Below are 20629 nucleotides of genomic sequence, written 5' to 3'. Positions count from 1 at the left end.
GAGGGACCCAGGAGGAAGGGGAAGAGCCAGTATCAGGAGAAAAGAGACCCGGGGAGAGGGGAATGGGGTCGGGAAGAAACTACCGAGGGGAAAGGGGCCCCCTGCAAGAGCTCTGAGCTGCGGCGCCCCGCGGCAGAGCGCGCCCCCTGCCGTTCCCGCCTCGCCACCCGAGGGGGCGCGGAGGTCCTGTCCGGCCCGCGTGGCTGGGGCTTGCTCTCGGGGCGGCCGGGGAAGGGGCGTCGGGGGCGGGGAGGGACGCCGGGGACTGGCCCAGGGTCCGGCGGAGGACGGCGGCCCGGGGGCCTGGGGCGTCGTGGTCCCGCCCCGCCCGGTGCGCCCTCCTTGCCCCGCGGCCCGCGCCACGTCCACGCCCGGGCAGGGTGGGCTGAGCAGGGGCGGGCTGGGGGGAGGGAGGGGCGCCGGCCCAGCAGCTGCCGCCGCCTTCTCGTCGGCCGCAAACTTTCACAAAGCGGCGTGTCCGGCCTCATCAATCTCCATTAATAATAGTTGGTTGGGCCGCGGGGCGCGGGCGGGGGTCCCGGGCCGGCCGGCCGGGCCGCTGGGAACCGGCTCTGCGGAGGGAGCGGAGCCGGGCGCGGCAGCGGCGGGCGGAGGGAGGAAGTGAAGCGTAATTTGAGGAAGATGGATGAGTCCGGAGGGCGACACCCCCAGCCCGCCCGCTCGCCCGCCCCCTCCCTCCTTATGAGAGAGAGGGAGCGCGGCGCCGGAGCCACACTGCGCCGAGCCCGCGCCCCGCCGCCACCTCGGCCGGGAGCCTGGGAGCGAGCCCTGCGTGTCCGCGCGGGGCGCCCGAGCCGCGAGGCGCACGGCGGCGCCCAGAGGGGAGCGCCCCGGGGCGGCCGCAGCTCCGGGCACGATGCAGAGAGCTGGAGGCGGGGGTGCCCCCGGGGGCAGCGGCGGGGGCAGTGCTGGGGGCCCGGGCACTGCCTTCTCCATCGACTCCCTGATCGGGCCGCCGCCGCCTCGCTCCGGCCACTTGCTGTACACCGGCTATCCCATGTTCATGCCGTACCGGCCGCTGGTGCTGCCGCAGGCGCTGGCCCCTGCCCCGCTGCCGGCCGGCCTCCCGCCTCTCGCCCCACTAGCCTCCTTTGCCGGCCGCCTTACCAACACCTTCTGCGCGGGACTGGGCCAGGCCGTGCCCTCGATGGTGGCGCTGACCACCGCGCTGCCCAGCTTCGCGGAGCCGCCCGACGCCTTCTACGGGCCCCAGGAGCTCGCCGCTGCCGCCGCCGCCACTGCCGCCCGAAACAACCCCGAGCCGGGCGGCCGACGCCCGGAGGGTGGGCTGGAAGCCGACGAGCTGCTGCCCGCCCGGGAGAAAGTGGCAGAGCCCCCACCGCCCCCGCCTCCGCACTTCTCAGAGACTTTCCCAAGTCTGCCGGGTAAGTGCTGGGCCGACCAGGGCGCCGGGCGGGCGGGAGGCTCGTTCACTTGGAAATCCCAGGTAGCAGCTTGCTCAGAATCTCAGCACCTGCCTGGAGCCCTGGCCTCCCAGACCCCCCAGAGGTGGGTTCTGCAGAACCACCTCCAGTTCTGTTCCAAAGGCGGCACCTCTGGATCCCAGAAGCCGCTGCCCTGCTGGGTCGTCCAGAGTGCCTGAAGCCTCACCCGAGACCTCCCAGTACTCCCTTCCAAATCAGTACCTTTCCTCCCTGCATTCTAGTCTTCCAGACTTGGCTCCCACTTCTCTTTTAAAGGATCCCTTCATTTTTCTCCTCTGGGGAGAAGAGAGAAGCTGCAAGCGTGGGATTCCTGGAGACACTAGGAAGACCCTACGGTGAGGGGGCACCGGGGCAGCTGGCAGTTCAGTAAGGGGACGGCAGTTCTGGCTTTGGAGAAGACTGGACTGACCCCAAATGGGCTCTGGGAGTGCAGGGGCAAAGGGAGGGTCTTAAAGCCGTGGTGACCAGTTGGTGACCTGTCTTTGCCTGAGTAGTAGAGGTCATTTCTGAATTGTCATATTTAGAGATCAGCCTTGGAGAACTGAGTAGGGGACCTAAGGGGACATTAGCGAGCAGGGGGCCTAGCACCTGCCACACCAGGACTGATTGGGAGGTCAAGATGGAAGTTAAGGGCGGGGCTGGCTTGGGCGTGGCACAGACACCTGGAGTGGAGAATCTGGCTGAGATTCTGGAACCGGGGAGATTCTGCCAAGAGATAATGCAGGAATCCTGGCTTCTCTATGGGAAGATGCCCTTTCAATAGCGGCAGGGTGTATTAAACTGAACCCCGTTTAGAATCAAGCTACCCGGAGTCCTCCTGACCTTCCTCATCCATCCTCAACCTCTCGCTGCTGGAAAAGCTTCCCCCTATCCAGGGGCAGATCCAGGTATGGTGAGATCCAGAGCGTGCACAATGTAATGGGCTCTGTTTAAGAAAAACGGGCTGCATACAAGCGTGGGGCTCCTGAAGCTCAAACTTCTCTAGCACCAGGATGAATCCACATCTGCTTAACTATTCCTTATATCCGCTTAGCGGGTAAAAGTGACCCAGGAGGCCTGGGGGCTGACTCTAGCAGAGGCAAGAAGGAGATCCAAGAGTCCTTTTGTGCTTTGTCGGGAGAAGACAGCTCCTGGTGACAGGTTCCTGGGCCCTTCCGTGAAATTGTCCGATGGTCTGACGGCTCTTCCAGACCCCAAGTGCTGCTTACAGGGCCTGTCTTCCCCTCCTTTTCCCCTTTAGCTTTGGGCGTTTCGGCTTTGAGGATTCAGCTGTTGTTTTGTACCTAGTTAGGCCAGGGGAATCCAGTGACTGAAGTCTGAGCAGCACCCCCTAAGGGGGATCAAAAGGAAATTAGCAGCAACTGGAAGGTGGGAGGAAATGTCCACAAGATAAAAGGGCCCAGAGCGGAGCAGAGGGGAGGGGAAAAGCAGCTGACAGGACGATCCGAAGAAGAACGGATCAGTAGGATTTTCGGAATAATAGTCCTAAGGCAGAAAAGAGCAAGCGGACCAGGATGGCACTGGGGGCAACAGGAGCTGGAGGAACACGCGGACACCTGAGGAAGAGCTGCGCTGGTCGCTGGTCGGGAGCAGGAAGGCAGACAACCAAGGGAAGAGGGACCTGGGGAAGATATGCCGAAACCATGGGAGAACTTGTCCTCCTCTTTCGGGCTGCCCTCCGTTGTTTACTTTGACCCATTTGTCAAATGAAGGCTCTTTCTGAAGCAAATAGAATATTGGCTGTAAAACCAGACAGCGAGAGAGAGAGAGAGAGAGAGAGAAGTAAGCGGAGGGAAAGAACAGAAGAGAAATGTTGAGGAAGGAAGAATAGAGGAAAGGAAGGACCAGCAAATGCACTCTGTCCCCTGATTGTTCAGAGAGAGAATAAGAGAGAGGAGACGTCTGTCTGTTGGAAGAGAGAAGTATAAGGGATTTCTAGCCTGAGCTAGATGAAGAGGGAACAGCATGTCTGGACCAGAAATGTGTGTGTGAAAGAATTCTGTTTGGAGAGGCTTGGGAGGGAGCTAACTCAATGTCCGGGTAGGAAACAGGGAAGTGTCCACACTAGGAGTAATTATTTAAAAAATGTTTTTCCGTACTGGGAGTGATAGTGAACTGGAATTTATATACAGAGAATGATGAAGGAGAGATCATAATCTAAGGGAAATATTGGAAGTCATCAGAAGACACCTGTTCATGGTGTAAAGACTAGAATGATGGGAAAGAGATCTTACAGGGGAAGAATTCTGAGAGCTGGTGGCATGAAGGTAATCACTCATATGGGAAGGAGATACACATAAAGGGTTTGTAGTGGGGCTTGTGGGACAGGGCAGGAAGGAGAGATTTCAGAAGAAGCACTCAAAGAGGATAGTGACTGGGAGATCTATCTGTGACCCCCACTTCTTATCATTCTCAGTATAGACTCTCCTGACGCTGTCTTATCACGCCACTCACGTCCACCTGCCCAGTCATCATTTATTTTCCCCCATGAAGTAGTTCAGAAAAGAGGAGGAAATTCCAGAAATGTTAGACATGAATTCAGTTTGGGGAGTGATGACACATGGCCTGTGCTGAAAATGGTGGGAAAATGAATACTCTATTTTGGGAATTGTATTAAACTATTTATTGTGAAATGAGAGTTTTCGCTTGAATAATGAGACTGAAACCTCAACATTAGAAGAGTTTGGAGAAAGAATGCTATCTTTAAAATGACAGACGAGGAATTGCTGTTCTAGTGTGAATGGCTGACATGGGTCTGAAATTATTAATTGACATATGTTTAGTGTTTTACAGTTACTAGCCCTGTTAAATGAAATTATAGTGAAGATAGGCCAATCTGGAGAATGATGAATGAAGCTCTTTTGCTGGGAAATACTATTTTTTTAAAAATTTTTTTGCTTCGAGTTGAGAGAGACACCACCTTATTACAACTGCTAATGAAGAAAATAACTTTATTATGATTCAGTTGCGGGGGCAGAAGCTATATTATCAGGCAAAAAGAAATACCATGTATGGAAATAATGGGTAGAAAAGGCATTGAGAATGGTAGATTGAAAATAATTCTAGGTTTAGAATGTGGGGACAGTGAGGATAATTGGGGAAGGTGTCTTAGTAGAAGTGATTAAAGAGGAGAGAATTTTGAATTCATAGAAAAGATTTAAAAGTGTGAATCAACAGAAGAGCCCAGAGTAGTGCTGTCTAACAAGCTGTTTATGTAATTAAAACATTAAGAGCCATCTTAGAAAGGTAGAAATAAACAGGTGAAATTAATTTTAATAATACATTTTATTTAGCCCAATATATCCAATACTATTTTAGCATTACTCAATATAAAAAAATGTAAGGAGATATTTTATACCCTCCCTCCATGTTATCTTTGAAATCCCTGTGTATTTTCTACCTTTAGCGCATCTCAGCTCAGATTAGCCACGTTTTGCGAGGTCGGTAGCCTCACGGGGGCAGTTGTGACGTGTATTCACCGACATAAGAGATCTAGAGAGTCATGAGGATGGAGTCATGTGAAAGTGATAGGGAAAAGGAGCTTTGAGTTATGTGGTAACAAATTCTTTGCTGTATTAGGAATAAGGGAGAAAAGACAGCAGTAAACTCTAAATGACAGAAGGAAAAGAGAATTCTGCCTTGAAAGAGTTGGGCGGTGATGATTCCATTGCATGTGAAGGTGCATGTGAGCTCCGCCGAGAGGCATCAAAGCTGACTTGCAGATGTGCACTTGCTCCTCTCAGCAGCGCTGCGTGCAGATGATCCTGTGCTGGGGACGATGGAAGGTCTGTCCATCTGGAGAAATGCAGGAGGAAACTTTAAACTGGGGGGCTTAGAGCCATGACTCAGGGAGAAAGGAGTTGGATTGCTTGAACAATTTTTTTTCTTTTTTTTAAAGATTTTGTTTATTTGACAGAGAGATCACAAGTAGGAAGAGAGGCAGGCAGAGAGAGAGAGAAAGGGGAAGCAGTCTCCCTGCCGAGCAGAGAGCCTGATGCAGGGCTTGATCCCAGGATCCTGAGATCATGACTTGAGAAAAGGCAGAGAGGCTTAACCCACTGAGCCACCCAGGCATCCCAGGAGTTGGATTGCTTGAAAAAGACTTAAGAAGTGAAGAATGGGGGCACCTGGGTGGCTCAGTGGGTTAAAGCCTCTGCCTTTGACTTGGGTCATGATCCCACGGTCCTGGGATCGAGCCCCGCGTTGGGCTCTCTGCTCAGCAGGGAGCCTCCCTTCCTCACTCTCTCTGCCTGCCTCTCTGCCTACCTGTGATCTCTGTCAAATAAATAAATAATATCTTTTTAAAAAAAAGTGAATGGTAGATAATCCATATATAATTGTTAGATTATAAATATAAATATAGATAGTTAGATTATAAATATAAATATAAAAATATAGTGAGATTGACATGAAAGATAATGCCCGTGTTGAGCATGGTGAAGAAAACATTTGGAAATAAAACATTGAGATGATATAGGAAAGAATATGATGGAACAAAGTCAGGAGATGGCAGTGTAGTGAACATTATTTTTAAAACTAAAAAAAATTAGCTAACTTTTAAAAATTATTTTATCTTAACAAGTGAGCAGGGGAGGGGGGCAGAGGGAGAGGGAGAGACTCTCAAGCAGACTCCCCGCTGAGCACAGAGCTTGACATGGGGCCCAGTCCCAGGACCCTGAGATCATGATCTGAGCTGAAACCAAGAGTCAGACACTTAACTGAATCACACAGGAACCCCAAAACTGGCTAATTTCTGAGCAGTGATTGGCAATAATGATGGAAATCATGCAAGGAGACTAGGGAAACTTCCTAGGAGCATGATATTTGAGGGCTAATTACTGTAAGCAAAGCACCTGATTATAGCAGGAGAACATTTTAGATGCCCCATTGATTAATTTTTGATTAGGTGCCCATTATGACTGTCCAGATGTATTTACTGATGAGAAAAAAAATGGGAAATAATAATGTGACATGAAATCAGAGACTTCTGTTGTTAGAAACAGGAGGGAAATTTTTCTTGGAAGTGATGAATGGAGACCCATGATTTCCTAGAAATGCTGATGAAGGCACACAGTGAGAGTGTTGGTTCTATTGGTATTTCTAGAAAGGCACATGTGGCATTAACTTAATGCATTAACTTAATGATAAGATTGAAAGAACATTTATCAAGGAGGTGTGACACTTGCGCTCAGGTGTCAGCTCTGTCCGTTAGCTGCACAACCGTGGCCAATTGCTTCCTTCAATTCAGGGAACGTTTATTGTGTGTCTGTGATGGACTTACCATACTCCAGACACTGCAGGAGATTCAAAGTCGTACAGCATCTCTAGGCTTTAGTCTCCTCATCTGTAACATAGAGGTTGATTCAGATTATTTTTAATGTTTCTGTCCATTCTATAAAATAAAAGTTTGTTTTTCTAGCTTTGATATTTAAAGTAGGGTTCTAACATGGATTTCATGGTCTTATAAACAGATCTATTCATTATGGGTAAGGAAAAATTACGTCTTTATTTTTACTAACTTCTAACTAAAATTTGGCATTTTCTTTAGTTACGAGTGTAGAGCAGAACCATAGTAGTTTCAGCAACAGAAATTATAGGTCACAGTGGCTTAGTCATTAAGCTTCTGCCTTCTGCTCAGGTCATGATCCCAGGGTCCTGGGATCGAGCCCCGCATTGGGCTCCCTGCTCAATGGGAAGACTGCTTTTCCCTCTCCCCACTCCCCCTGCTCTCTTCCCTCTCTCACTGTGTTTTGCTCTGTCAAATAAATAAAATCTTAAAAAAGAAAGAAATTACAGATATTTGTGTCACCGGGAGAATTTACAGGTATTTTCTTATAAATGTAGAGACTTTGGAGGCGTCTTGTTTAATGAATTAATAAAGAAACATATATGATTATAACACAAATTCATTTTTAAGTATCTGAAAACTGCCTTTTTCTATAGTTAGCTTCTGATGTAATCCTATGTGTTTTATGTTATATACCTAAAAGCATTATTCTAAGAAGGGGTTCATAGGTTGTATCAGACTGCCAAGGAGTTCATGGCACAAATAGGGTTAAGAAGCCCTGGTTGAGGGGCGCCTGGGTGGCTCAGCGGGTTGGGCCGCTGCCTTCGGCTCGGGTCATGATCTCAGGGTCCTGGGATCGAGCCCCGCGTCGGGCTCTCTGCTCGGCGGAGGGCCTGCTTCCTCCTCTCTCTCTGCCTGCCTCTCTGCCTGCTTGTGATCTCTCTCTGTCAAATAAATAAATTAAAAAATCTTTAAAAAAAAGAAAAAAAAAAAAAAAGAAGCCCTGGTTGAGAGACAAGAAGGACAAGACGAAAATTTTATCTGGAGGATTGGAATACTGAGGTGCCTTATACCACAGTGAAGGTGAGAGTTGGGAGGCTTGAGTAGAAAGGGGGATCTCTGCAATGGCGTATGGAAATGTGGGGGGGGGTGTGTCGATGATTAGGAGGATAATTCCTATACTCAGAGTGATGGGCATAGATGGTCTATGTTGGGAGTAATGGGAGCAAGGCAGTAATTGGAATAATGAGGGGGAAATGCTTTTTTTTTTAAAGATTTTATTTATTTATTTGATAGAGAGATCACACATAGGCAGAGAGGCAGGCAGGGGGTGGGGGAAGCAGACTCCCCGCCGAGCAGAGAGCCCGATGCGGGGCTCGATCCCAGGACCCTGAGATCATGACCTGAGCCGAAGGCAGAGACTTTAACCCACTGAGCCACTCAGGCGCCCCAAAGGGGGAAATACTTTAATTGAAAGGAGGAACATGGTATGGCGAACCAAGTGCTTTGCAGTGAAACTAATGTAATGGCGGGAAGCTGCAGGCAGAAATTTTTCCTCAGAAGTAATCGGGAAAGGAGGATCTTTGCCTTCACCTGGGAATTAGGGAATAGAAATGACAGCATAATGGAGCCGATGTACAAAAAGGGAAACTGAAATAGGAATGATGACAGGGAAAGAGTTTTTATCTAGAGGGAACAAAAAAAAAATATGCCCCATGGTGGGGTAGGAGAGAGGAAGCCCTGGTTCCAAACCAATGGAAAGGACAGAGCCCTCAATGCAGGTGATCGCGCCCACGGCCACACTGTCCATGACGGCAAGCAAAGAGGTCTGTGTTGGGAGCGATGGAGAAGAGGTTGGGGCTTTTCACTGGAAATATGGGAGAAAATTGGTGGCTTAGAGTCATGTGGAAGAAATACTGATGTGCTAATTGGGAGAAAGAATTCGGGGAGAAGAGATGCTTGAATCTGGTGTGATAGAACAGCGATTCCCACAAGTTGAATTAAGTTGTAGTGGGAAGAGACAACGCAGTTACGCACGTCCTTGGGAAGCAACATCTCCATTCCCTTCCCACCATGGAAGGGAAAGGAATGACCTTTGAGTGATGAACTAGAAATCTGTGTTAAAAGCAAGGGGGCTATAGGGCCTCACAGAGACTAGGGTGTGAACATGGAGGAAGGGAGAAACAGAAAGATCCCTCCGAGCTGGGGGTAATGGGAGACGGATTTCTCGCCTGAACTGTGGAGGCAATGGTATTACAGTGGAAGTCTGCGTTGGGAGCGATGGGAGGAAGACAAAATCATCCTGAGAGCGAAGGTAAGAAGCGCTTTGTGCTGGAACGGGTGACCGCTTTCTGCACGTAATGCGCAGCTCCTGGGAGCTCGGGACTCAGGGGACCCTGGCCACACGCGTCTCTGTCGCTTCACTTCCTCATCAGTACAATTAAGGCTTTGACTCAGATGAACTCCAAGGTCACTTCCGGCTCTATAATTCTGTTTTCTCTTTAAGGATACCTTTATTAATGCATTGTTTCCTTTAAAAAAAAAAAGGCACCCTGAGCAAAGGGGTTGGGGAAAATTCTCGCCTTGCCAGTGCTGAGTTATGGTAGCCCAAGAGGAAGGCAGGCTGGGATGTGGGTATCTTGAGGTGGAATCAGGGCTGGGCTTTAGGATGGAAAAGGCTTTGTCATTTTGGATTGGGGAAGGGTGACTGGAGCTATGGCTGTGTATGTTTGTCCTATTAAATGAGAGAAACATTTCATGAAGGTGAGCGATCTTGTTGAGGCCAAAAAGATTGGGGATCTCTTGTGCCCGACTTTACCTGGTGAGGAAGGAGGGGAGTGAGGAAAAGAAAAGTTGTGGAGTCAGTTCCCGGACTTCTCTATTATCTCTTCATCTGGTACGATATTTGTGATGGGCGACATGGAATTCAGTGTTTGCGAAAGAGATGGGGGAGGCGCAGGCGACCAAGCATGGGCTTTGGATACAGACCTTGATGCGACCCTCTTTTTTTTGTGTGTGTGTGAGAGAAAACTCAACAGCAAAATACTAACCTCTGCGGTCACAGCTCCCTCACCGGCAGAACAGCACAGCAACAGGGACCTCACGAAGTTAAGGGTTCAACGAGAAGATATTTGCCAGCATCCTGAAGCACTCGGTGTGCAAGGAATTACTGGTATCACTCTGGTACTGGAAATGGATGGGAAGCGTAGCTGGGAATTAAGTTGGGGAAGACTTCTTTTTTTTTTTTTAAGATTTTATTTATTCATTTGACAGACAGAGATCACAAAGTAGGCAGAGCAGCAGGCAGAGAGAGAGGGAGAAGCAGGCTCCCCGCTGAGCAGAGAGCCCGATGCGGGGCTCGACCTGGGGGCTCAGGACCCCGAGATCATGACCTGAGCCGAAGGCAGAGGCTTAACCCACTGAGCCACCCAGGCGGCCCTGGGAAAGACTTCTTTACCAAGAACTGGCTAGGAAACGCGACACTCTCTACTGATAAGGAGAAATACAGCTGGGAGTAATGACAGAAACAGCACTGTGTTCTGAGAGCTGTTTCTGCGGGGAATGCCAGAGGAGAACCAGTGTATGCAGCTCAGACGGGTGGATTTCATCCTTTTTTCTTTGGCTCTTTCTCCCTCCTTTGGTTTCTCTGTCTCCAATTTGGGACATTCTCTGTGGATCCCAAGACCACCCAAAGCCCTTTTTTGCCCACTGAGGTCGTCTTCTTCTTTTCTTTACATTGTATATATTAAAACAAAACAAAACAAAAAACAAACTACCTCTCCTTTCTTCACCACAGTTCCTATTCTGTCATATAACTGATCTCAGGTTGATATCAGGAGCAAAGCTACTGGATTAAAATAATTCATACTCAGATGGATTAAGGAAATTTTTTTTAAGATTTTATTAGAGAGAGTGGGATGTGGGGCAGAGGGAGAGGGAGAGGGAGAAGGAGAGAAGCAGACTCCCCACTGAGCGTGGCCACTGATGCAGGGCTGGATCTTCCGACTCCGAGATCACAACCTCAACCAAAATCAAGAGTCAGATGCTTAACCAACTGAGCCACCCAAGCGCCCCAGGGAGATTTTTTTTTAAAGTCCAAGTGAATTTCAAACTGGTGGGAGGTTAGGTGGTGTTATTAGGAATAATTTCAGGTAACATGGAAACATTACTTGGGATGGGAGAGCTGTGGGAGTGAGGAGGAGAGGGTTACTTTCCCTGGGGTCACGTGAACTTTGTCCCTTCCAGTTACGGCAGTGCATGGAGAACTCTGGTTTGTGAGTGACAGTAGCTCAACTCCAATTTAAGCTGAAATGGTCATTGATTGATTCACAGGACTCTAAGTACAGGGGTTGAGTGGATCCAGAAATGCAAACGGTGTTATTAGATCTTTCTTCCTTTTCAGCCCGGCCCCTCTCTTTCTTTGCCTCATTCTCTCCTTAAGAGAAGTAAGGAGGCACAAGCATCAGCAGATCTAATTTTTTATAATCCCAGGTTGAGATCCCAGTGGATTCTGGCTTATACAAAATTCTGGGGTAACTGATTAACTAGTTTGAGTCCAGTCTCCAGGGAGATGGGAGAGATGGGATGTTGGGATTGGTCAGATCCAGGTCATGTGCCTACGTTGTCACAAAGGTGGGGAGATGTGATTGACGGTCCCACTGTACTAAGTAGCTGATGAGAAGCAGTGCCCAAAGGAAGGGGGTGTTATTAGTGAACAAAGGGACGAAGGGATGCTGAGCAGACAAAAACAGACCCCAAGAAGATGTCCTCCTCCCCCAGAAAGAAAGGCAGGGATGTATCTTAACTCCTTTTCAGTCTCAGGGAGAAAAACCTTCTCCCTAGCTAGAGAAGTAGCTCTAGGAGTGATGGAAGAGACAGCGAGAGGGGAGCTCTGTAATGAGGAAGGTGGGGAGACATGAGGGTGGTAGGAAAGTGTTCCTCAGCGAGGCCGATTCCTGGATAGAAAGAGCTGCGCTTGAGGGAGGGGGGACGCATTCGTAAACTAGAAGCTAGAAAAAAGATGGATATTAAACCAAAACCGTTTCTGTAGCTTGGCAATAGTATTTTTATTTTTATTTTTTAAATTTATTTATTTGGCAGAGAGCACAAGTAGGAGAAGTGGCGGGCAGAGGGGGAAATAGGCCCCCCACTGAGCAGGGAACCCGATGTGGGACTCGACTCCAGGACCCTGGGATCACGACCGGAGCCGAAGGCAGACGCTCAACTGACTGAGCCACCCCGGCGTCCCAAGCAACAGCATATTTAAATGAGAAAATATATTTCTAAATAAAAGGAATGCTGACTGGTAGGGTTACATCATACAAAGCAGTAATGGCAGAAAAAAACAGATCTGGTAGGAATTTTGTCTCGGGGAAATGACAGGACAAATAGCCTATTCGAGGACAAAGGTGGAATTTGGTAAGTGGGGCCACTCATATGTCGACTGTGAGAGCCTCCTCTGAGCGTGGTAAGGGGAGACATTAATGATCAGGCTAGGGCTCTGGAGTGGAAAGTGAAAGGGAGGAGGTCTGTACCGAAACTGGATTTGGTAGCGAGGGTATATATCTGATGAGGCATCTGGGCATTTACTTGGAATGGGAGGGGAAGGGGTCGTAGGAGCATTGGTTGGAGGTTTCAGGGACCAAGTTTCCAGATGTTAATCTGTCTGTAGCTGTGTGACGTAGGAGAATCATTTCATCTTTCGGAAACTCAGTTTTCCACCTGAAATAAGTTCATCAACCTTCTATTAGTGCTACTAATAGGTCTACTCTGTTTCAATGAGTTGCTTCAAGGTAGATAATACGTGTGAAAATGTTGTGGAATGTCAAAGATAACAAGGGTGCCCTTGGCAATGGTAGGGCTGCTCCGTCATGAGGGGAGTTCTGAGCAGTGGGGAAATTGCCCCGAACCTGTCTTCCAGGTCGGAGGGGTTCTGGATTGCGATGGTGTAGAGAAAATCTTCATGTCAGTTTGGAGTAAGGAATGTGGAAGTGTCATCAGAAGAGTGGAGAGAGAGAAAGTGAACGTGAATGTTCTTTTTTTTTTTTTTAAAGATTTTATTTATTCGACAGAGAGATCACAAGTAGGCAGAAAGGCGGTGGCGGGGGGACAGGCTCCCCCCTGAGCAGAGAGCCCGATGCAGGGTTCAATCCCAGGACCCTGAGATCATGACCTGAGCCAAAGGCAGAGGCTTGACCCACTGAGCCACCCACGTGCGCTGAAAATGAATGTCCCTTACTGCATCTGAAGTTATAGGGAGGAGGAGTAGCATGAAATTAGCGGGAACGAGTGAAACACAAATTGGAAGTGAACTAATTGTTATAAATGATGGGAGAAAGTACTGTCTCAGAAAGAACAGAGAAATAATTCTGTCCTGGGCATTATGATGAAGATTTAGAAATGAGAATGTGGTAAACATGCCTCTTTTTTGAGGGATGACTTAGGTTTCTTTCTACCTTTTGACCTCCCCCAAATTGTTCTGGATTCAGGAAGCTGAGTAGTTGGCCCAGGACAATCAGGGGGAGACTTATGGTCCTGACAGCAGTTCGGGGAGGGTGAGGGGGAAGTCATATTGGAAGTAGAGGGAAGAGAAGTCAAAACCAAGCGTAACAGGGGTAGGGGGAGACTTCTCTTCCATGGATAGTGAAGGCTGTTGGTTTTATAGAAGCTAAAACAGGAGAGGATGAATGAGGGGCAGTGCAGGGGCTCGGTGGGTTCCCAAAGCTGGGAGTCTAAAGTGGTTTTCTGCACCACAACCCGGGCCCACCGTTCTTGGTGACCACAGCTGTGGACTCCCCCCTAGATGGTGCGAATCTGGTGCTATTTATTGTTTCTCCTGGAGAACGTCCGCCAGGGATTCTGTGGCCTTGATTTCTTCCCTAGCCTGACCAGACCCATTCGCAAGATGGGCTTTTCTAGCTCTCTGGTGCTGCTTCCCGTCCTCTTGGAAACAAGGCCCCACGCCTTGTGTATCCCTGGAGCCCAAGTATCGCTCTCTGGACGCAGGAAGGTGCCCCAGGCAGGACCTGACAACCGTGGGGCAGACCTGGTGGTTTTTGGTTCTCGGGGTAATAGCGTCCCCTGCGAGAAGTCACAAGAACACTAGATGTTTCCTGGTAACAGTCTCCCCCACGCTCATTCCCCGTGGATAGATACCACACTTCTCTGAGACTCTAGACATCTAAGGAACAAGCTGAAAACTCAACATTTTCTTATATTACCAATAACGTCATCTTCACACACAGAGAACAGAACCTTCCTATCTGTTTGGCCTACCTATATACATAGTCAAATTGTTTCCAATTTAAAAATGTTCCTTTTGCTAAAAATTATTCTCATCAGAATCCTTTCCCATGTAGAATTTTCAATGAAGCCTCATTTTGCAGATCAAGGGTTTTTTTTTTTCCCCCCTCATATCAACCAATTATAGCATCTGCAATTAGTAATTTGCTTTTATGGACATTATATCTACCAAGTCCAATTATTCTAGATCAAATTTTGCAATTAGAAATTTTATCAGAAAGATTTGCTTCCATCAGTTTTTAGTCAACACAGTTTTCTGTGTGCAATTTTTGTTTTATTTTGTTTGATTATATTTACTATTAATATTCATTACAATTCAGATAAGAGAAAGTAGCTTGCATTTATTTTGTAGCTAGTCCATAAGAAAACAGTAAGCCATTTCGGGGTCGCTATATTGTTACGGACTGGGCTACTGCAGGGTCCGTCTGATTCCGCTGAGCATGTGTCCTCTTCGGGTGTCGATTGTGGCTTAAAGTGCTCCATCTTGGTGGAAGGAAGGTAGGGGGTGTGATTTTTCTTGTTTTGTTTTTAAGCTTTTTGCTCTCTTTTTCTCTGATTTCCCCCCCCCCCTATTTTCTAGCCCTTCTCTAAACTTTCCAGCCCCTTCAGTTTCTCTGACTCATCATTTCATTCTCCTACCACTTGTCTCCTGCCCCAGTCCCCTTCCTGCCTGCTTTGGCCCTTTCTTTCCCACATCTCAGTGTCCCTCACTGCCCCAGACCCTCTCCTTGGAGGGCGAGGCTGTTTTCCCGCATCGCCCCACTCCCACCTCCTTCCACGAGTTACTTATCAGAGCCCTCAGCGTCATGATCACGAAGGCTCAGAGAGAAACTCTTGCTCCTGCCGTTCGGCCTCCCACCGGGATCAAGTAACCAGGAGAGGTTGCGGACCTGTGTCCCTTGTATGGCTTTGAAAGCAGCGCTGAGGGGGGTCTGCTTCTGTGGGCTTGATTTTATGGAATCTGTCTGAAGACAGAGGGATGAATGGTATGATCCCGGGAGGGCCCTGCCGGATCCAGGAGCCTGGGAGCCCATCTTAGTCATCGTCGGTGAGATTTATTGGACACCCCCTGGGTACTCGGAGCTGTGCTAAATGGTTTCATCCTTCAAGCCCTGAAATCTAGTTTCTGCTTTTTTAGCAGCTGTTTAGAATATGTAATACTGGACTGAGTTTTTACAAGATTTTCTTCTTTTTTGTTATGTACTGGGTTTTAAAAATTGAAAGAGGATTTAGCAGTGATGTGAAGGATTTCCCTTTCTTTCTTTTAGCATAAGATCCTATAGATCCCCACTGCATGTGGGCTTCTGCCCAGCTAACGTGAGATCAGAGGTCATACTGGAAAGTGGGTAGAGTGATACTCATGGAGACAATGTCTTCTGGGCGCTGGAGGGCGGAGGCTGTGTGGACTATTTTAGGAGAGGCTTGGGAAAGGAAGAACAGAGGTGGGGACAGAAGACGGAGAGAAAAGGAGGAAGGGAGAGAGAGTGTGTTTGGGAATAGTTTTTTAGTCAACAAGTCAGCAATATATTGAGTGCCTACTCTGGGCAGATGATTTTCTAGATGAAGACACAGCAGTGAAAAAATATATTAAAACTCCCTACCTTCATGAAGCTCATCTTCTAACAGGAAAAGACAGCCACTTAAATAAATGAATAATGTGGGTGATGTGTACTATCATTACAAAGCAGAAAAGGAAGATAGAAGTACTGGGGGTTTTCATTCTAAAAGGATGATCGGGGAACATCTTCTTGGTGAAGTACAGACCTGAGGGAGACCAGGAATGAGCGAATGCGGAAATCTAGGTGGGCAGTGTAGTATTCTGAACAGAAGAATCATCTGGGGAAAGAGCAGGGGAGAGGAGAGCAGGGGCAGGGGAGGGCAGGGGAGGGCAGGTGAGGACAAGAGCAGGGAAGCCAGTTTGGAGAACAGGTGGATGAACCAGGCGGGACATGATGGTGACCGGGACTGTCGGATGCAGGGGACTCCGTGAGTGGGGACGGGTGGTGAGAGAGAGGAGTGAAGCCTGATTGGAACAAGGAGGATGGAATTCCCACTAACCAAGCTGGGAAGCACGTCAGGAGTTCTGCTTGGGACGTGTCAAGTCTGAGTTCTGTGAGAATGGAAGATAGCGTGGGGAGGAGTTGTTAATGAGGGAAGGAACCAAGGAGGTGACTCCTGCAGAAAACAGCAGGGGTTTGGGTAGAATGAGGTCTGGGAGGAAGCGGGGATGGATGGCAAGAAGCAACCTCTGCAGACAGACCAAGGGACGGACGGACATATGTCTCGCGGGTGCTTGAGAAGACCAGGAAGCTGCCAGAGGGAGCGGAGAGCACTCAGGGAGGCAGGGCAGGGATGGGTAGGCTGCGTGAGCCTCAACGACGGATTTTGAAATTAAGTAAAGGAAGCCCTACAGGAACAAAAGGCGGGGGCTGGGGATAAAAATACCCTTGAGGTGTGAAGGACGCTGAGTGAGGGAGGTGGGCGGTCTGGACGTGGGCCGAGAAGTCTGGCCTCTCGGGAGGTGTGAACAAGGCTCTAGGACCAGGACGGGGTGTGACTTGCTGGCGACCGGGAAGGGGAAGGGGCTTTGGGTTGGGGAGGGCTCCTGGGCTGGTCCTGGAGACCCCGAGATGCTCCTTCTGGAGCACAGGCACTTGGAGAGGGGCTGGAAGGTGTTCAGAGCGCACGGCCTGCTCCTCTCATAGGGCATCTCGCTGTTCCCTGAAGTTCTTTTACTTCGGGTTGTTTCTCGCTCCGGTCCGGGCAAGGCGCGGTGGTTATAGACAGAGGCGCCCGGCCCTGGGGAAACCCCAGCCCCTTCACACCGTGAGCTCCGGGGCAGCGAGCTGACTCGTTGGTGTCCCGCTCGCCTAGTTCCTCTTGTTCGCTTCCCTTCTGGCCAGTTTCCTTCTGACTTTTCTTCGTTGCTTATTGGCTCTTTGGGCGGAAAACAAGGCAGCTGGACAACTCTGCTGCTGAAAACATTGGGGACCCGTCCCTTGCCGTCCTGACAAAACTGTCTGCGGAGGAGATGAACTGATGACTGAATTAAGTATTAGAGTTACATATAGACGTAAAACATCGGCTATGGCTGTGATTGTAATCAGTCATCTACCAAGTGAGTCAGATTTCTTCTACCGTTTTCCTCTCCGTTTTCCCTTGTTGCCCTTCTCGTTCTTTATCGTCTGCCACCTTCCCTCCAGTTCGTCCTGCTGACATCAAGCTCAGGGGCCTCTGGATTGGGAACTTGAGCAGAAAGCAGCTGTGTGTGCTGCTCCTGCGTCCTGGTTGGGAGACAGATGTCATTTGACGGTTGAGGAGGGGAGACTGCAAGGGGCCTAGGAGAGCTGAGGCCCGGGGAGAAGCTCTGCGCAGGGCGCGGGCGGCCCTTCTGCGCTGGCTGGGTTGGTCAAGGAGAACCGGAAGTAGGGTAAGGACCCACCCAAATCCCTTGGTAACGTTTCTTGGGCCCAGATTTGCGGTGGCGGGGCTGGTGAGAATGGGGAATCAGAAGACCCTTAAGTTTCCATCTGGAAATGAGATTCCAAGATTCTGGATCTAGGGAAGAGGGGAAGTGGGAAGCCAGAAGCCAGAGCAGAGCTCAAGCCCGGGGCAGGTGAGGGTCCCCAGGAGAGTAACAGGCCGGCAGTGTGATCTCCCCGTCTACCCTACGTTAGGACTGCGTCCTGCCTAGAGCAGCAGGAAGGCTGGAGAGCCAGGCCCACACTGCTTGACACTGGGACCCATGCTGTCTGGATTTGGAAGGGAGGCAAGTGAGTGAAAAGCCCTTGGCCCAGGGTTTAGAGAAAGCTGGGAAGGCTAGTGGGTCGGGAAAATGAGGTGGGTGACAGTGAAGTTGAAGCCGGGGAGTAGCATCCCTTTGATGTACACTGACCGCTCCCTCCCCGCACCTGGTACAGTGAAATCTATGCTGGTTAATACCTTTCTTTCCATTTCTTTGTCTTCCCTGAACCTCTTCCCCACCCCATATCCTGGATGTGCTGTCCTCGTCTCCCCTCCTCCCCATCGCATCCCTTCCTTGTCTCTCTCTTCCTGCTGCCGTTCTGTCCGTGCCTGGCCATGGTTCCACGTGCCTCCTCCAACCTGCCTGCCTTTTCCTCGCCTGCTCCTTGCCCATCCGTTGGTTTCGCTCCCCGCAGCAGAGGGGAAGGTGTACAGCTCCGATGAGGAGAAGCCGGAGGCCCGAGCAGGAGACCCAGCAGGCAGCGAGCAGGAGGAAGAGGGCTCGGGCGGTGACAGCGAAGACGACGGTTTCCTGGACAGTTCTGCAGGGGGCCCCACGGCTCTCCTGGGACCTAAACCGAAGCTAAAGGGAAGCCTGGGGACTGGAGCGGAGGAGGGGGCACCGGTGGCCGCAGGAGTCACAGCTCCGGGGGGCAAAAGCCGCAGGCGCCGCACAGCCTTCACCAGCGAGCAGCTTTTGGAGCTGGAGAAGGAGTTTCATTGCAAGAAATACCTGAGCCTGACGGAGCGGTCCCAGATCGCTCACGCGCTCAAGCTCAGCGAGGTGCAGGTCAAGATCTGGTTTCAGAACCGGCGCGCCAAGTGGAAGCGCATCAAAGCCGGCAACGTGAGCAGCCGCTCCGGGGAGCCCGTGAGAAACCCCAAGATTGTCGTCCCCATTCCTGTGCACGTCAACAGGTTTGCCGTGCGGAGCCAGCACCAACAAATGGAACAGGGGACCCGGCCCTGAAGGGCTCCCAAGGATTTCGGAAGCAAAGCATCTGTTCCGGGCCTGCCCGGAGACTGGGTTAGGTTCTGTGCACCCAAGGGGCTCCCGCTGTGATCCTGCCCTGGGAGGGGGGCTCGGGCGGCCACTGACTCTAGTGTTAGGTGTGCTCTCCTGGCAACCGGGGACTCAGGCACTGGGCCCTGAGCCTATTCCAGAGCCCCTCAGGCTGGGGGCTTCAGGGTTCAAGGGGCTTGGGTGCTCGATGCTGAGGAGCTGTGGGGATTGAGGAGGACTCCTGGGGAGGGGGTGGGTTCTAACATGCCGAGGGCCTGGAAGTTTCCCAGGAATGACTTCTCACAGGGGTGGGAAGAATTCAGGATGAAGCCTAGCCAAGCTGATCGCAGCTCCTTATTTATTTTCTGTAAAGTTTGTATATATGGAGCTACCCGTCTCCGTCTGTCTGTCTGAACCTGAGGCTGGGAAAGGACTGTGTCCCCTCCATCTTCAGCCAGGGTTCAGGTCCACCTACCTGCCTCGTGCTGGGGCCTATCTTGTCTGTTTGTCGGACAGGGCACACGAAGAAATAGAAACTGTCACTAACCTCCTTAGAACCCCTCCGCACAACCGTCTCCCCTTGTCAACTACCTCCACTTCCCGTCTGGGTGCTGCCCACGCTGTCCACACCTCTTGACCCATGTTCCCGCCACAGTGCTGCTCTCTCCCCATTAAACAAGGCGAGCTTCTTCATCTCTGCTTTCTTCTCTTGGCGAGAGCTGGCAGACATCAGGAGAGATTTGCTCCCTTTCGTATCACGAGGGGAAACGAAGTGGTTGACCCTGGGTTGGCAGAGGGATGTCCAGGCTCTAACTCAGTAGAGGTGACCAGTCCTGTCCGTGACTAGGGCAGCTTGGGGGCTCACCCTGATCACCAGTGAGCTCAGTCCCCTTCTTCCGTGCAGAGGACACAGCAGCCGAGTCCGTCTCAGCAACCTTTTGGAATTTCCAGATGGGAGGGCCTGGAGTCAGACTCCTTTCCAGTTCTGTTCTTACTGCATTAATTGTGAGGTCTCCTTCTCCCCATCGCGTGGGTTACGTAGCTTGGGATACCAAATCCTCCTCGGTTATAAAACGAGATGGGTCGAGAGGGCCCACTGCAAAAGGGATGAGGCAGGCGCGAATGTGTGATGTTCCGGACGGTTGTGTACCGTGGGGATAGCCGCAGAGATAGGGCCTGGGAGCTTCGGGGCTGGGATTCTAAGAGCAAACGAAGGACCGCCTCAGCGGACAAAGTGTGAGGTCAGGAGCCTTCAGGGGCACTTGGGTATACTGTGAGGGGAAACAAGACCGTAACTAAAGTCATTTGCCATTTCCCCCACTTCCGCAGAAGGGCTCCCCTCCTGGGCCAGCCGTGGAGCGGGGCTGCAGACACGGGGGAAAGAGGAGTGATACAGGGACCAGCCGCAGCTGGGAGCGTGGTAAGCAGGGCTTCCCGGGGAGAAACGTGGCCTGCGCGGAGTTGGGAGGAGAGCTAGGGCAGAGAACAGAGACGCCGACAATCCTCTGGGCAGGGCAAGAGACTCAGGAGGTCAAGGTCAGGGAGGGAAACACAAGCTGGGTCAGATACCTGGCCAGCCTCCTCACCGCCCCTGGAACACGGCGGCTGCTCCCGCTTCCAGGAGTGGCCTGCCAGCCACTGCTTACTCAAGCATCTGCCGCCCGCCTCGGAGGAGCGGACGGGCCTTCCGTGGCCGTCCCTTCCTCCTGCCTGGTTTGGGCGACCCAACAGAACGCCGCCTGGGGCCGTGTCTGCATACTCACCGCGCCACAGCTCCCTAGCTGGGACGCACAGATCCAGGGCAGGTCTTCTCTATTTGGCTAAATT

At 50.7% G+C, this 20629-nt stretch overlaps 1 protein-coding gene across 3 annotated transcripts; it reads left to right on the top strand.

The window, feature by feature from the left end:
* The first annotated feature begins 304 nt into the window (after positions 1 to 304).
* Positions 305 to 19178, top strand: GBX1 (gastrulation brain homeobox 1). Of its 3 annotated transcripts, none has more exons than XM_047695914.1 (3): positions 305 to 1406; positions 1722 to 1801; positions 18219 to 19178. In XM_047695914.1, exons 1-3 carry the CDS (start codon positions 643 to 645, stop codon positions 18767 to 18769), a joined length of 1395 nt encoding a protein of 464 aa, XP_047551870.1. In that variant the 5' UTR covers positions 305 to 642; the 3' UTR covers positions 18770 to 19178. The 3 variants fall into 3 exon arrangements, with proteins under 3 accessions (XP_047551870.1, XP_047551869.1, XP_047551871.1); XM_047695913.1 differs by having other exon boundaries at positions 18216 to 19178; XM_047695915.1 differs by lacking the exon at positions 1722 to 1801 and having other exon boundaries at positions 748 to 1406; positions 18216 to 19178.
* Positions 19179 to 20629: the final 1451 nt, after the last annotated feature.

This window comes from Lutra lutra, chromosome 11 (assembly GCF_902655055.1).
Source record: "Lutra lutra chromosome 11, mLutLut1.2, whole genome shotgun sequence".
Lineage (NCBI taxonomy): Eukaryota > Metazoa > Chordata > Mammalia > Carnivora > Mustelidae > Lutra > Lutra lutra.
Note: the sequence above shows the minus strand (reverse complement) of the source record. Positions and strands in the feature narration are given on the sequence as shown.